We start from the raw sequence: 17608 nt of genomic DNA, 5'->3' as shown, positions 1-17608 counted from the left end.
GTCCACCCCCAGTTGTGCTCCACTCTGCTGGATCCACGTCAATGCATTTCCGCTCCCCTGGGCAGCAGGGAGGGCTGCTTAATTACAGACGCCCGGGTGCATGCTAATGGGGACGGGGCAGTCCGGGACCTGGAACCAAGGCCCTTTTCTGACCTCTACAGGCCGTTTGGAGGGAAAAAAGAAAAGAAAAAAAAAGAAGGCGCTTCTGGAAAATTACAGAGCAGGGGGGCACGGCAGCGCAGACGGGGGGCTGAGAGAGAGGGATGCTTCCCGGATGCCTGCTTGCTGCTCCGAGTGTGCGGGCACGGGCGTGCCCTACTTTCCTGCCGCTCCACCATCTATGTTTAATAGGTTACTGCGGCAACGGGCGGGAGGTCATCCTCAGGAGGCCTTCGGAGCGGAAATGAAGATCTCCATCCTGCAGCACGTAGCGCATAAAAACCCACCGTGTTCTGGGCACAGGGCTGGGCCCTCAGGATACAGAGTGAACAAAAACGTTTTGTTCTCCAAGAATGGACAGTCTGATGCTGGTGGGGGTGGCGGGTGGGAGATGGGGTGTGGGGACAGGGACAATGTCCCCAGGCAATGCCATGCAACAAAACCTAAACTCCGGCAGGGTTTTCTACAAGATGCTGTGGAGACTCGGGGTCAAATCCCAGAAGACTGCCTGGAGGAGGACACCTTTCCTCACAACGAGCATGGAAGGAGGCACCGCGGTGGAGGCAAGGGAGCAAAAGAGCGGCGACGGCACCTGGCTTGCCTTGGCAACAACCCTCCGCGTGAGCCTGAGACCCGAGCGTCAGGCTCTTGGCCAATGTGCTCGCGGCTCGGAGTCTTTCACGAGAGCCCCAGAGGAAGCCGTGGCGCAGGCTGGCATTCCTGGGCTCTGAACGCCAGGCTGGCCCAGTGCCCGTGCAGACGTGAGCCCTCGGTCCAGAGCGCCTCGATGCAGGCTGCCCCCCGAGAGGCGCTACACGCTCGGTCCCTCTCCTCTCAGAGCTTTATGTAAACACCTCACAGAGCAGGCAAGGACCGGGCCACCCTGCTCCCGGGCAGGCTCACCTCCCGCGGGGAGATTCTCCCGCAGCAGCCCCCAGCTCGCCAGGCCAGATGCGCTCTCACCGAAACCATTCTGCACCTCGCGCCCACGGCCGGTGGGGAAGGGAGGGATTTAAGGGAACTGCGTGGGCTCGCAGGCACACCCTGGGTGTCCAGGTTGGAGGCCGGGAAGAAGACACACTTTGGAGCTCTTTGCACGTGTCAAGGTGCAGAGACAGGGAGCAAGGTAAGAGCAGGCCCGTGCACCCGAGAGCTCTGCGTTCATGGGCCGGCGGGATGGGGCTGTACGTACGCATGAAGCATGCCACAGAGGGGGGGTACTGACCGTGCAACGGGGCACAGAGGAGAGGTGAGGTGACCAGGGAGGCAACTAGGGAAGGTTTGACGGAAGAAAGGTGATATGTGAACTGGGTCTTGGTACCCCCGGGTGATGCTATGGGAGACCCTATCGGAGACAGGAAAACATGGGAGGCTTGAAAAAAATCAAAGAGGCCGTTGAGGTAGCTGTGTGGCTCAGCAATGGTGTGTGTGTGTGCATGCGTGTGTGCACACCCATGTATGTGCACATGTGTGCATGCGTGTGTGTGTATGTTGCTTCATCCGATTGATGTCGATCTTTCCCATTTCAACTCCTGCCACACTCCTGTCTCCACATACAAACACACCTTTTAAACCCGCCCCATGAAACGTTTTATTCCAAGCTCTAACCCCACCACAGGGCCTTTGCACAAACTCTTCCTCGTTCTTAGCATGGTTTTGTTTTTTTAAAATATATTTTTATTGATTTCGGAGAGGAAGGGAGAGGGAGAGAGAGAGAGAGAGAAACATCAATGATGAGAGAGACTCATGGATCGGCTGCCTCCTGCACACCCCCTACTGGGAATCGAACCCGCAACCTGAGCATGTGCCCTGACTGGGAATTGAGCCGTAACCTTCTGGTTCATTGGTAGGCGCTCAACCACTGAGCCACACCAGCCAGGCTTGCTTTTCTTTTTACCAGAAATCTCCTGCGTGTCCTTCAAGAATCGCCTTAACTTATCATCTCCTATTGGTCGGCTTCCCCTACCGCCCCCCCATTACATCAGGTGACCCCGTATTCTCCGCCTTAACTTATCATCTCCTATTGGTCGGCTTCCCCTGCCCCCCCATTACGTTAGGTGACCCCATATTCTCCTCTCTCTGTCTAGCTCCATCATGGCAGGTGCGGCTATATTACAATAAAACGGGTTGTTTTTTTGTTTGTCTCTCTGTCTGAACTGTGAGCGACATGAGGACACAGAGGGTCTCTTCTCTCTGCGACCGCGGAGCGTAGCGAAGGGCCTGGCACGGCAGGTGCGTCACATCAATGCGTTACGTCCATGAATCAGGAAACAGTCCGAGTTCCTGCTGCTCCCGGACACGCCCCCTGGACAGCCACCCGCCCGGGTCGCTTCCTCTCAGAAACACACTCGATGACGAGAAGGCGACACCACAGACGGCTGGGAGCAGAGACACACGCTGGCGACCTCGAGTCCTCACGTCTCTCCCTCCCAGAACGCACGTTTCGACCAGATTACCTTCTCGACCTCGTGCACCGGTGAAACGCCGGCCGTGGTGCGCTCTTCGCGCTGTGAGAGCAGAAACGGCGCAGACGGGACAGGCGGCGGGACGCCGTCAGCGTGGACTGGAACGGGGTCCCGTCACTTCCCTCACAGCTGTGTGTGTAGGAAACAGTCCGAGTTCCTGCTGCTCCCGGACACGCCCCCCGGACAGCCACCCGCCCGGGTCACTTCCTCTCAGAAACACACTCGATGACGAGAAGGCGACACCACAGACGGCTGGGAGCGGAGACGCACGCTGGCGACCTCGAGTCCGCACGACGTCTCTCCCTCCCAGAACGCACATTTCGACCAGATGACCTTCTCGACCTCGTGCACCGGTGAAACGCAGGCTGTGAGAGCAGAAACGGCGCAGACGGGACAGGCGGCGGGACGCCGTCAGCGTGGACTGGAACGGGGTCCCGTCACTTCCCTCACAGCTGTGTGTGTGTCGCGGAGGAAGTCTGAATGCCGTCCCACGGACGACGGATGTGGGATTTCCGGACCAGGGCAGAGCCCTGTGGGGAAAGCGCTGGACGCAGAAGGTGCTGTCGAGAGGGACAGCAGGCATGACGACTGCACGCACGCCGGGCTCCTGGGTCGCGTGTCCGCGTGAGGACGGCACGTGGCTCTGTGAACTGTGCGTGGAGAAGGGCGTCATGACAAAGTTCCACCGGCCTCTGTGCTTTGTGCAACAGGACTAAATCTAGAAACGGGGCTGCGGGGCTCACAGGGGCTGGCTTTGGCACCCACATCGTGTGCGTGTCCGACGGCGAAGGAATCACACAGCTGCTCGTCCAATGGTTGCAGTCACGGAGCTCGCCATGAACCTGGGGGCTATGGGCTGTCTCTTCTTCCCAGTCCCGGCCCTTCTTCCTCCTCCTCCTCCTTCTCCTGCTCCTCCTCCTCCTCCTCCCCCTCATCTTGGTCCTGGAGGGAGGCCCACTCCCGGATCTGCTGGTCCAGCTCAGAGCAGCTCCCCTCCTGGTCGGAGCTGCTGTCGGGGCCGTAGTCGATCTCCTCCAAGCACGGGGGCTCGTCATCCACTTCCACGGTGCCGCCGCCGCCGCCGCCGCTGCATCTGCGCGGGTCCCCGGGCCACGTGGACGAGAAAGGAAGGACGAGAAGGAAGGGAAGGAAAAGGGAAGGAGACGTACAGAGGGGAGGAGGCACAGAGACGGGGAAAGGGAGAGAGGAAGAGGAAAGAGAAGTTACCCAGAGGAAGGAACACGTAGAAAGAAGTCAGACAGAAGCGAAGAGCGGGCCTCGTCTCCTCTGGGCGGGGAACCCCGGCGTCCCTGTGCCCGGAACGGGCGGCTCTCAGAGCACCCGGGTGTCGCCCGCTCCCTGGGGACAGAGGGAGGAAACCACACAGAACCGAAGCCGCCTCCCTCCTGAGCCGGCGGACCCTGCAGTCACGAGGTTCCCAGGCTCAGGACGTGGACAAGGTCTTCAGGGTCCTCTGGGCTCGATGTGAGCGACCAGAGGTGGTTGCGATGGCTCGTCCGGGGTTGGCGTGTTCGCTCCCAGGACACGGAGGGACTGGAACGGGGGGCGGGCAGGACTCAAAACCCGCCCATCTCGCATTCCGACCGCATGAGTCGTACGGCATAGCTCCCCTTCCTCACCATGAACGGTTTATTGGGATGAGAACATGAGTCCAGGTTGAAATGCATAAACCAGAGAGCAAGTAGGGAAATAGCATCTGGACTATGTTTATGTCTCTCCCTCCCCCCCCAACCCCATCTCTCCTGTCAGTTTATTCACAACCTAGAGGCCGGGTGCATGAAATTCACGCACAGATAGGGTCCCTAGGCCTGGCTGGTGATCACCGCCGATCGGGGCCACCCCTCCCTAGCTGCTGGCTGCTGGCCGGGGCCTTCCTTCGTTCCGCACTGCCCCCTGGTGGTCAACGCACGTCATAGCGAGCGATCATTCTCCTGGTAGAACTCCCACAGGGGCAATTTGCATATTAGGCTTTTATATACATAGATGAGACACCCAGCGAGAGATCTAAGGGGGCGACAGAAACAGAAAACAAATATTGACCGTACAACGTGGACGAAGGGAATTTCCTCCCAGGACCTGCTGTTATTTCCTTCATTTGCACGAGGTACCTCCTTTCCCGAGGACTTTCTCGTCGCTCCCTACTTAGGACTTAACCAATGAGGGTTCACCGTGTGCTGGGCTCCTACGCCGTGATGTGTAGAAGGCAAGCGCTTCATCAACCGGACAGAGCTGCTCAGACACCTGCTGCGCCATAAACGACGAACACAGGTAATCCACGGCGTGGTCGCACATCCGCTGGGAAAGTGAACCGGGGCCGTGTCTTCACTACCTACTGACGGGCGGGAGCTGCCTGCATGCCTCCCGGGCGCCTGGTGCCCTAAACTGTCGGTCCTGGGGGATGCTTGTGCCTGAACAGAGAGGAGGGGGACAGTGCGAAGTTCGCCTCCACGGCACCTACTTGAGCGCTGACCTATGAACCAGGAGATCACAGTTCGATTCCCGGTCAGGGCACATGCCCGGGTTGCGAGCTCGATCCCCAGTGTGGGGCGTGCGGGAGGCAGCCGATCAGTGATTCTCTCTCATCATTGATATTTCTGTCCCTCCTTTCCTCTCTGAAATTAATAAAAATGTATTTTTTAAAAAATGTCTACTCTCCCCATTGCTATTTTTCAACATAGTACTGGAAGTTCTAGCCAGCATGACAAGACAGGGAGAGAATATAAAAGACATGTAGATAGGAAAGCAAAAGATAAAATGGTCTCTATTGAAGAACGTACAAGAACAATAAAAGTTTTAAAAAAAAAACACCTCTAGAACTATAAGAGAGCTCAGTGAGATCACAGGTTACAAGATTAACGTAGGAACATCAATTGTACTTGTAACAATGAGCATGTAAAAATCAGTAAACATTTATAATCAGTAAAAAAAAAAAAGAGAGATACTTAGGTGTCAATAGAACAAAACAGGTACTGCACTTGTATGCTAAAAAAATATATATAAAATCTGTGGATAAGAATCAAAGAAAGTTTAAATAAATGGAGAAACATCACTGGCCTAGAGGAGTCAACATTGTAAAGATGTCAATTCCCCCCAAATGGCTATAAACACATTTAACACAATTCTCATTGAAGTTCCAAAAAGATTTGTGTGGATCCAGACAAGATGACCCTACAATGCGTATGGAAATGGCGGAAGAACTAAAAATACCTAAAATAGTTTTGGGAATGAGGACAGAGTGGGAGGACTCACTCCAGTCCATTTCAAGACGGATTATGTCGCTACAATCAGCAAAACGGCCCGGTGCTGGCCCGGGTGTAGACGGATAGATCAATAACACGAAACAGAGGACCCAGAAACAGATCCACGCGAGCAAAACCAACTGGTTTTTTTTGACAAAAGTACGGGCGCAACGCAACGCAACCACTAGGGAAGTTGGGGGGGGAAGTGAAGAGAGGGGACAAACATACTCATCAGGGCACCAGGTATCACGTGAGCACAGTAGGGCCGCAGGTTCGGTTTCCATGACGCCAACAACTTCTTATTCACATGAAATGTCTTCATGTGAAGGAGGAAGGAAGAAAGCAAACAAACCGAGATCCCCAGCCTTCTACCAGCCAGCACAGCATCGTCGAGAAGATAAATACTACGTTGCCAAGCAAACAAGACTTGTTTGTTGGTATTCGGCCCATTCTCATCCATTCATTCATCCATTCATTCATTATTCATTCATTCAAATTATTTAGTTATCAACTAGTTAGTCAGCATCTAAGATCAAAGATAAAAAATAAGAAGAGCACATCTATAAAGCTGAGCAAGGTGATTAAAAATTATGGAAACCATAATCACAGGTAAGCAACAAGAATTAGGATAGAATCTACTAAAAAAAGGGGGGTGGGAGAAAAGGGGACGAACATACAAAAATAATAATAATAAACGGCTGGTATCAAGTGTCTCCGGCGAGGGGTCGGGGTTGCCAAGGGTCCTGCCACCACCCAGCCCATCATCTTATTTCCTTTGAGCAAAATTGCGCGCAAGTCTAGCAAAACGCAATAAAACGGCCCTATCGCTCCTGCCCACCCCGCCCGTCTTGACAGAAAAGTGTGCGTCCTCCTCTTTAGAATCTTCCGAGAGCAGCAGCAGGCCCCTCGCCTTTCCGTCCTTTGTTCCAGCGACGTCCTTCGCGCTGCGTCTGACAGGTGACGTATTTTTGCCGAACAGCAATGCCCGAGGTAACAGCAATTCTATGCGTGTTGGCCTCTACTGGTTTGAAGACGGATAGCGGCACTGCCCTTACGCCCACAGCAGTGAGGACTCTCTGACAGGTAGTCATCTTATTGCCTGTTTATTCATCCCAGGGAATCCCCATCCTCATAAAGAACCTTACTCTGCCCGGTGGTGTGGCTCAGTGGTTGAGCATCGACCTATCAACCAGGAGGTCACGGTTCGATTCCCGGTCAGGGTACATGTCCGGGTTGCAGGCTCGGTCCCCAGTAGGGGGCGTGCAGGAGGCAGCCGATCCATGATTCTCTCTCACCATTGATGTTTCTCTCTCTCTCTCCCTCTCCTTTCCTCTCTGAAATCAATAAAAATGTTTAAAAAAAATAAGTAATACTATGCAGAAATCAAACTATGCTTCCATCAATAGGGTGACTCTTAATACTCAACTGTGGGAAATGCGTGGGGAAAACACTAGAAATTGGTTCCGTGTCTTCCTGTTCACCTGACTGCTCTGATATCCTGCAGACACACACTCAGAGGTCGCCTTCCTCGAGTTTCCTCTGTGAAATGGGCACGTGACTAGCTTTGTTCTTGACACGATGTGAAGGAGAACTAATGTCATCGCACAGAACGTGGCCTACGAACACACATGAATTTTTACCCCCCTGGCCTCCCCACAGCGTTGGGAACAAGGCTTGACAACACTGTGATCCTGGCCAGTTCCTCCTCCTCCTCCTCAGAGATAAACCCCTAGGCCCAGCTCTCTAACAGTCTCTCAGCAAAGCCCTTAAGGAGCCTCCATCCCTCGCAATGCCTCCGAGCCAGCCGGTACAGCGATTTGCAGCTTTATGATGTGATAAATAGAATTTCTTTGTTTTGATTTTTTTTCATTTGCATATTTATTGAGATATGACGATCTCAATTAGTTCTGCTTTCTTTGTTTTGTTTGTTCTCTTGGTTGGGGAACGACGGCGTCCCACAGTGTAAAATAATTCTGCATGCTAACAGGCTGAACAAAACCCAGCCTGTGGCATACCTTGGCGTTGATGCCGATTAAAATGCAGCGTTACCCCAGCCAGTGTGGCTCAGTGGTTGAACATCGACCTAGGAACCAGGAGGTCACGGTTCGATTCCCGGTCGGGGCACACGCCGGGGTTGCGGGCTCCATCCCCAGTGTGGGGCGTGCAGGAGGCAGCCGATCCATGATTCTCTCATCATTGATGTTTCTCTCTCTCTCTTTACCTCTCCCTTCCTCTCTGAAATCAATAAAAATATATTTTAAAAAAAATAAAAAGAGTAACAGATGCAAAATCCCAGCATCAAGGGAGGGGGTGGTGTGGACAGCGAGTGACTGAGTCTTGCAGGGCGTCCGGGGCATCATGTGTGTGGTCAGTGACTGATGGATGGGAAGCTGGGGGCGGGCAGAAGCTGAGGGACCAGGGACGGGAAACCAGGCTGTGTTTGATTCCGTGTTCATCAGGAGGACGCCGGCACGCCCTCCGTCCCATTATCATTCGGCATAATTATTTAAAATTAACTTGTTGGAGATCCGCTGTTTAATTTAGAAGAGATAATTGGAACGATGTATTGGGTAATAATATTTGACATCATTAATGGGGGTATAATTATCCGTGCTATTTAAAAAATTAGTGCAATACCAATATTTTCTCACAAAATGAAGCAAAAGTTATTAACTACAGAGCGACTTGCCTGCATCCGTTCTGGAATGTACATGCCTGGTGCTAATCCCTCCAATTGAAAAAAAAATCTATTTTTGATTTTTCTCATGGCCCGGCTGGGTGGCTCAGTGGTTGAGCTTCAACCTAGGAACCAGGAGGTCATGGTTCGATTCCAGTCAAGGGCACATGCCCGGGTTGTGGGCTCAAATCCCAGTAGGGGGCATGCAGGAGGCAGCTGATCAATGATTCTCCCTCATCATTGATGTTTCTCTCTCTCTCTCCCACTCCCTTCCTCTCTGAAATCAATTTAAAATAAATACATATATATAAATAAAAGGCTAATATGCAAAGTGTCCCCACAGGAGTTCAACCGGGAGACCGGGAGTTCTATCGCTTGCTATGACGTGCGCTGACCACCAGGGGGTGGCGCGGAATGAAGGAGGGCCCCGGCCAGCAGCCGGAAGGCCCCGATTGGCTCTGATCGCCGACCAGGCCTAGGGACCCTACTGTGCACAAATTTTGTGCACTGAGCCTCTAGTACATAAATACTATAAAGCTTTCATGATACCTCCTCCTCCCACAGCATCCCAAGAATCCCATGTCCAGCAGTAACAGGTTGGGGGGACACAGAGGATTCCCCACCGACAGATAAACACCCAACATGACAAAAGGGGGTGTGGCTGCCACCCGGGTCCCCTCACTGCACCCAGAGCTGCCTCTGACACACCCCAAAACCACACAGCCAAGCCACAGGAACAGCAGCTTCGAGATGGTCCCTGGCCAACCGAGCAACACCCTTTCTCTGAGGCCTCCTCAGAGAAGCATTTTCTGGAACCCAGAGCCAACGGAAATAGGTGGTTTATGGCGGGGACTGCATATTCACCAGATCCCAGCGCCCTGACCGGGAATCGAACCGTGACCTCCTGGTTCATAGGTCGACGTGTGACCGCGAAGCCACTCCAGCCGGGCCCACCTCTCAACATCCCGAGTGCAAATGCTGGCCCGCGTCAGACCATTGTTACAGGAGCCCCCAGTGTTTATGGCAAATAAAACCCTGCGACAGAGCGGCTGGGGTGTTTCAGGAGCGAAGGGGCCGTGTGGCTTCTTTCTCGGCCACTCGCCCGACAGATGGTCCATGTGAACTGCCTGGTGGAGGAGGAGGAGTGACGAGAAGGTTTCATGGATCTCAGCCTCGATCCTGCAGCCCCGGACTCCCTCACCCCCACCCCCTTCTCCAAGGCCACCCCCTCCCCCTGAATCCCATCCTAACCTCTACCTTCAATCCAGCCTCTGCACACAGACGCCGGGAAGTGGAAGGAAAGCCAGGGCTCAATATCCTAGGCCAGTGGTCGGCAAACCCATTAGTCAACAGAGCCAAATATCAACAGGACGACGATTAAAATTTCTTTTGAGAGTCAAATTTTTTAAACTTACACTATATAGGTAGGTACACTGTTATTAACTTAATTAGGGTCCTCCTAAGGCTTAGGAAGAGCCACACTCAAGGGGCCAAAGAGCCGCATGTGGCTCGCGAGCCGCAGTTTGCCGACCACGGTCCTAGGCGATCTTCAATTTCTTTCTCAGAGAAAACAGATCGGCGTGTCAGCGCTGTGCCAACATTGCATCTTTAACATCGCGGGGGGAGCCTCAGGCCAGTAAGCGTCAATACAGCAATCTCCCCGAACAGATGCAAGGCAGACGCGGAAGCAACGCTACGAGGCTTCGTGCTAATCCCAACCACAAACGCATGCCCTATTCTTCTGGCGTCTTCAATGTTAAAAAATTAAAAACCACCAGCAAAGCACACACACACACACAAACCAAAACAAAAACAAAAAAACGCCAGTGAAGTTGTGGCAAAGACCAGGCTGTGTGTCTGCCTGAGGGAAGTTGCTACATGTACCAACCACTCTCTGGGCTCAGGGATGGGGTTTGGCTCTGGGTTTGTCCCAAGTAGCAGGAACGTTTGTAAGACCTACATCTTTTTAAAAATTATTTAATACTAGAGGCCCGGTGCACGAATTCGTGCACCAGTGGGGTCCCTTGGCCTGGCCTGCGGGATCAGGCCGAAACTGGCTCTCCGACATCCCTGGAGGGGTCCCGGATTGGATGTGGGAGGTTGGCCAGCCGGGGAGGGACCGTGGGAGGGCTCCAGGGCATGTCTGGCCCGTCTCACTCAGTCCCAATGGGCCAGACCCCAGCAGCAAGCTCACCTACCGGTTGGAGCATCTTCCCTCTGGTGGTCAGTGCACGTCACAGCAAGCGGTTGAGCGGCCTTAGCATATCATTAGCATATTACACTTTGATTGGTTGAACGGTCGACCAGCCGACCAGACACTTAGCATATTAGGCTTTTATTATATAGGAGGATATTTGTATTGATTTCAGAGAGGAAGGAAGAGGGAGAGAGAGAGAAACATCAATGATGAGAGAGAAGCATCGATCGGCTGCCTCCTGCACGCCCCCCACCGAGAACCAAGCCCCCAACCTGGGCATGTGCCCTTGACCGGAATCAAACCCAGGACCCTTCAGTCCGTAGGCCAGCGCTCTATCCACTGGGCCGAACCGGCTAGGGCCATTTTACAGTTCTGATGATGCCGGAGGCAAAATAAAAAAAAAATAACAGGACCCAGAGTAAGAAAAACGGGACATTTTTAAAACTATCGGAGCTTTTTCACGCATCTTTTAAAAGCCCCGGATAAAAGTAGATTCTTAAAATTTTTATTCTCTTGACCGGAATCAAACCCAGGACCCTTCAGTCCGTAGGTCAGCACTCTATCCACTGAGCCGAACCGGATAGGGCCATTTTACAGTTCTGATCATGCCGGAGGCAAAATAAAAAAAAAAAATAACAGGACCCAGAGTAAGAAAAACAGGACATTTTTTAAACTATCGGAGCTTTTTCACGCATCTTTTAAAAGCACCGGATAAAAGTAGATTCTTAAAATTTTTATTCTGCTGATGAATAGCTTCTGATGCTCCATGCTAACGAACCAGATGACTAGCTCCTTTTTAGGTTTTATGAGAATTTTGTTCAGAAATCGACTCATCTTGGCTCAGCGGGGGGAGAGGGGAGACCCGTGGGCCTCTGCTCCCCCACTGCACCCGCCCTGCGCTCGGGAGGAAGAGCAAAAGATAAGGGTTTTTCTCTGTCATCTTCAACAGGGAAAATTAATTGCTCCTGCAAAGATGAAAAGTTGATGTTTGAATAAAAACCCGGTGCAAAATCCTGTGTGTGTTTTTTTCTTCTTCTTCTGTTCCCAGCTGCGGGGACCTGGGGTCTGGCAGGAAAAGGGAGCGTATGAAATAGAGTCACAAAGACAAACACCAGATCCCTTCCCAATTAGGAAGCAAGCGGGCCATCTGGTAGACCCTGTGGCTAAAGCCAGACGGCAGGTAGAGGGGAAGCGAGTGGAGATGGATGATGTTTGCAAGTTTGAGAATGAGCACCTTTGCATCCCTTGCAGGTGTATGCATACGGCCAGGTCTGCCTGTTCAACGGCAAAGGGACTACTGAAAATCCAGTTCACCAGGCGTGCTGGTCACACGGTGACGGATTTGTAACCGGCCTAGGATTCACGTCTGTGATTCCAGCCGGCGTGGCTCAATGGGTGAGCACCGACCTATTTTTCCTTTGATGTTTAGACAGTGGAAGGGAGAGGGAGAGAGATGGCGAGAGAGAAACATCGATGTGAGAGAGACACCTTGATTGGTTGCCCCCTGTACGTGCTGGGGCCGGGGCCGGGGATCCAGCCTGCCACCGAGGTACGAGGTACGTGCCCTTGACCGGAATCGAACTAGACCTCCCCTTTCTCTTCTGCACATGGAGATAACGTTGGTTCTGCTTTATCTCCCTGTAGTCAAAGGGGGTCATTGAAGAAGAGAACCTAGGCACCTGGAGTTGCCTGTGCTGTGAGGGAGAGAGCAGATCACAGCTTCTAAACATACCTCCTCCCTCAGAAAACTCAGACAGGGCACCTCGGACCGCAGCAAGCTAGAGCCAGAAAAGGAGAGGGCAGGGGGGTGGACAAGGCCCTGACCCCGAGCTGCCTGGGGAAGGCGGTCGGCCTGCCCGAGGTCCACCCCTCTGTGGCCGTGCCAGGTCGGAAGCCCATTGGCTTTGATGAGAAAACAGACCTGGGGCCTGGGAGAAGGTCCATTTCAAGGAGCCATTGATCCATGGAGGCAGGACCTGGGTCACACCCTCCCTCGTCCTGGGTTATGGAGTCGCCCAGGAGGGACGAGTTCTATTTGCAACTAGAGGCCCGGTGCACTGGGGCCCTCAGGGGGTCCCTGAGGCCAGCTTGCGCCCTCTCCCAGTCTGGACCCCTCGGGGGATGCCTGACTGCCGGCTTAGGCCCGCTAGGCCGGCAGTCGGACATTCCCCGAGGGGTCCTTAGTGCTGCCACGGAGGTGGGAGAGGCTCCTGTCACCACTGCTGCGCTCGCCAGCCATGGGCCCGGCTTCTGGCTGAGCGGCACTTCCCCTGTGGGAGTGCACTGACCACCAGGGGGGAGCTACTGCGTTAGGCGTCTGCCCCCTGGTGGTCAGTGTGCATCATAGCGACCGGTTGTTCTGCTGTTCGGTCAATTTGCATATTTGCCTTTTATTATATAGGATAAGTCCCTCTAGCTCAGTGGTTCTCAACCTCTGGCCCTTTAAAACAGTTCCTCATGTTGTGACCCAACCATAAAATTATTTTCGTGGCTACTTCATCACTGTAATGTTGCTACTGTTATGAATTGTCATGTAAATATCTGATATACAGGATGGTCTTAGGCGACCCCTGTGAAAGGGTCGTTCGACCGCCAAAGGGGTCGCGACCCACAGGTTGAGAACCGCTGCTCTAGCTCATCAGAACCTCCGGCCATGAGCTGCGGAGGGGGAGACGCAATGGATGGCTCTGCAGCCTGAGAGGGGGTCCCAGGCGAGGCGGGGAAGCCTGCCCTAATGGAGCACCACCTCCCCGCCCCTCGGCAGCCGGCACAGAGGGGGCCACAGACTTCGCCAGCACGGGAAGATGGGAAGACGGCGGGGCCTTGACAAGGTTAGGATTCAATCAAGGTTTTTTTGCTCTAATGACACGGCATTTAAATAACTCCAGCCTGGTACGTAATTGCCGTGCAATTAAACGTGTATTTATACCAGCCCGGCCGTCCCCGTGCCGCTGTCTCTCTTCCTGCTCCTCTCCGTGGCTGGGACACGTGAATCCTCAGATCCGAGGGGTGCTGGGGAGGGGGGAGCCCCGCTTCTCTCACGGGGGTGCCCGGTCCCAGGGGTGCGGCAGGAGTTCTGGGACAGGAGGGACGAGACCGCCGCGGCGCCTGGCCCCCTGGTTGGGCTCAGCAAACAAGTATCTGAAGAGCCGATCATTCAGCCGAGAAATCTGGGACGTGACACAGAGAGACACACGGTGGCTGTAATTCCAGCCTGACAGTGAGAACGTTAAATGTGAGGGAACTACGCAGCCCCAGCAAACAGCAGAGGTTGTCAGACCGGATTTAAACACCACAAAGCAGCTGTATTCTCTCCACAGGAGCCACATCGCAGACTCAGAGAGACAAACGAGGTGAGGCTGACGAGACGGAAGGAGAGGTACCAGGCAAACATCTCCACCAGGGAGCTGGAGCGACGGTATTCCCAGCAAAGGCAGCGTTTAAGAAAAGACAGGTTACGAGAAACCATGAGGGCTATTATGTAATGAAGAAATGACCGCCCTAACCGGCTTGGCTCAGTGGGTAGAGCGTCGGCCTGCGGACTGAAGGGTCCCAGGTTCAATTCCGGTCAAGGGCATGTACCTTAGTTGCGGGCATATCCCCAGTTGGGGGTGTGCAGGAGGCAGCTGCCTAGTGAGGTCATTCAGAAGAATGGAGAGGGAGTGCACCCCCTCTCGAATCAGAGATGCTGAGGGGCACTTGCACGCTGGCGAAGGTCGCCCCCTGACGGAAATGTTGGCGGCACCAGCCATTATGAAACCAGGACCGAGTGTACTCAAAACATTAAATCTGGGGCTGCCACCTGACCCAGTGATCCTACTTTTAGGAATAGATCCTAAGAACCCCGAAACACCCGTCAGAAAGAATGCGTGTGCCCCTATGTTCCCAGCAGCGCAATTTACAATAGTTAAGATCTGGACACAGCCCCAGTGCCCATCAGGAGACGTGCGGATAAAAAAGCTGTGGTACGTCTACACTATGGAATACTACGCAGCAGTGAAAAAGGAGAAGCTCTTACCCTTGGAGACAGCGTGGCGGGACCCGGAGAGTATCATGCTACGTGAAATAAGCCGGTCAGGGAAAGACAAGTGTCCCATGATGTCACGCATACGTGGCACCTCAGTAACAAAGTAAACTGATGAGGGGAGGGGATCCGAGGATAGAAGCATGGAACAGAGTGTGGAATCTCAGAGGGAGAGCGGGGGGCAAGGGTGGGTGGGAGGCAAGAGATCAACCAAGGACCTTGTATGCATATATGCAGAACCCATGGACGCAGATAGTGGGGAGGTGAGGACCTGGAGGGGGCCCATGGGGGAAAAATGGGGACATATGTAGTGTCCCCATTTTTCCTTCTCCTCCTACACCAATGCCCAGGCCTCCCAGCAGAGGGAATTCTGTGCCGCCTGCTGGGAGAAGAAACATACATATGTTCCCACAGGATACTTGCAGAATCGGAAGAATTAAGGAAAGAACACATGAGTGCATTTGGACCCAGTATGGACTGGAAGGAGCCAGATCATCTGCTCACCAGCATGAAGCCCGACTCCTTAGCTACCTGCCACCTTCAAACATTTCCCTCAAAACACGCCTCCGTGGCCCTCCACCAGCTGCGAGGTTGCCCGCTCCCCCCAACACCCTGAGGGGTGCTCATGTACCATCTCCGCCCGCCGGTTCCTGATTCGGAAAGATCAAGCCTCCTCATCGCATGGAAATGCTGGCCAGGGGAAGACTAGCCCCTGGCGAGGCCGGGCTCTGCTGGCCCCTGAGCTCGGGCCGAGGTGTCTGCAATATCACGGCACAGGTTTCAAAGGTTCGATTCGTTAAGAGAGCAAGCAATGTTTCGGGGGCAGAAGGAGCCCAGAGCGGGGTTCTGAGGCGATTCCTGCACCGCCACATCAGTCAAAGCCTTCCACCCCCCATGAGCAGGAACACGGAGGGCAGGTGAGGTCACGCCGCCTTCACTATTGACGGCCGAGGTCCTCGGCCCGTGCTGAACAGACCCTGGTATTCCTGAACCATCGGTGTGAGCGAGCCAGCCAACAACGTGGTGGCCTTTATAGAACAGGCAGGCTATGTGTTTTATTTTTCTTCTGATGTATCCCGTCTCAGATTCTTCCACGAACCCACCTTCTACCTAGCCATCCTTCTTTATATATATATATACTAGAGGCCCGGTGCACGGATTCAAGCATGGGGGGAGTCCCACAGCCCAGCCTGCACCCTCTCTCGCGAGCTCTTCTGTGCCTGGCTGGTCCCCATTTCTCTCTCCCCAGTGTTGAGTATCTGAGCCATTATGGCATGACGGCGTGATGACCATTTGCATATTAGCTCTTTATTATATAGTACTAGAGGCCCAGTGCACGAATTCGTGCACATTGAAAGGACATTAATTAGAAGAAACATTTTGATATCGCTATTCGCCCTTTCTCTATAATAGAAGTGTCAGAGATGAAATGAAATTAGTAAAATGTATATGAAAATAATATATAAATCAATTAATAAATAAACAATAACAACATGATATAACAACAACAGACGACAGATTGAAATACACACGGACGATTGGCGCCAGCAAGAGCTTTACATGTATCGCGCATGCGCAAGTCAATGTTTATTTTTAAATTGCCAGCCAGCGCGAATCATATCTACTGGCTGGTCGGTAGGTCAGACGGATGTACGGTCGGTCACTTAGCCTTTTATAGATATAATAGATATAGAGATAGAGATAGAGATATATAGATCTAATTGACTTCAGAGAGCCGGGGAGAGGGGGAGAGAGAGAGAGAGAGAGAGACATCATTGATGAGAGAGAATCATGGAGCGGCTGCCTCCTGCACGCCCCCTCCTGGGGATCGAGCCCACAACCCGGGCACAGCCATCCTTCTCGTCTTTACTGAGTGTCTCACAGGAGCCAGGCTCTGTCCATTGATCTGTTTTACTTTATAGACGAGAAAACGGAGTCTCTCAATAATTTAAGAACTTGTTCAAGTCCCATAGCTGGTAAGCGGTGGAGCTGGTACTTAAACCTCATTTGTCTCCCCCTAGAGCCCAAATCCTGACACATATGCTGAAAAATACCAAGTGTCAGAGACTGGTGGACTAAAGTAAATGTTAAAATAGTAAATTAATATTTAAAAATAATCACTTAGAGGCCCTTGAAGAGACTCACATCACAGCAGCACATCCTTGAAAATATTTTTGACCGGCCAGTGTGGCTCAGTGGTTGAGTGTCGACCTATAAACCAGGAGTCAGGGCACATGCCTGGGTTGCGGGCTCGATCCCCAGTAGGGGGTGTGCAGCAGGCATTCAATCCAGGATTCTCTCTCATCATTGATGTTTCTCTCTCTCTCTCTCTCTCTCCCCCTCTTCCTTCCTCTCTGAAATCAATAAAAAATATATATATTTTAAGAACAGGCTGCTCTATTTGGTCAAACATTTAGTTAACTCACCCCTAATGCCTTGACAGGGCCAGACCAAATGATTTCTCCGGCTTCGTGTGGCCGATGGGCCAACGTTCCCCACCCCTGTTCTGAACGGCAGCCGGATATCCTCTGCCAACGACGTTATCTTCTGACCCACAGGAGCCCTCCCTTGGCTGGATCCTACACTCACCAGCCTTCTTATCATAGTTTAGGTTCTCGTGTAGCTCCCCGTACAGGAAGACAGTGTGCTGACCCCAGAGAGAAATTCATGCTGGTCTCCTTGGCTGTTACGGCTCTCATACTGCTCTGATGAGCTGACATTCTGACTCCTTTAGGAGCTAAAACCTTGGGGAGGTGGGGTCCATCGGCCCTGTGGGAAGCACCCCCAAACCCTGAGTTCCCACCATGGACCGCAGTGAACTCTAGG

The 17608-nt window shown here is 53.0% G+C and overlaps 1 protein-coding gene across 1 annotated transcript in view; it reads right to left on the bottom strand.

The window, feature by feature from the left end:
- Window positions 1–352: 352 nt before the first annotated feature.
- The window catches only part of LOC106727333 (cytosolic carboxypeptidase 4-like), a 128355-nt gene continuing 111099 nt past the window's right edge, over window positions 353–17608 (bottom strand). Inside the window, exons 8-9 of the mRNA XM_014545429.1 lie at window positions 3583–3717; window positions 353–452 (exon numbers count right to left, since the gene is read on the bottom strand). Coding sequence (XP_014400915.1) covers window positions 353–452; window positions 3583–3717 — 235 coding nt within the window. The remainder of the gene's footprint in view (window positions 453–3582; window positions 3718–17608) is intronic.

The sequence above is a fragment of the Myotis brandtii genome, unplaced genomic scaffold (assembly GCF_000412655.1).
Source record: "Myotis brandtii unplaced genomic scaffold, ASM41265v1 scaffold409, whole genome shotgun sequence".
Lineage (NCBI taxonomy): Eukaryota > Metazoa > Chordata > Mammalia > Chiroptera > Vespertilionidae > Myotis > Myotis brandtii.
Note: the sequence above shows the minus strand (reverse complement) of the source record. Positions and strands in the feature narration are given on the sequence as shown.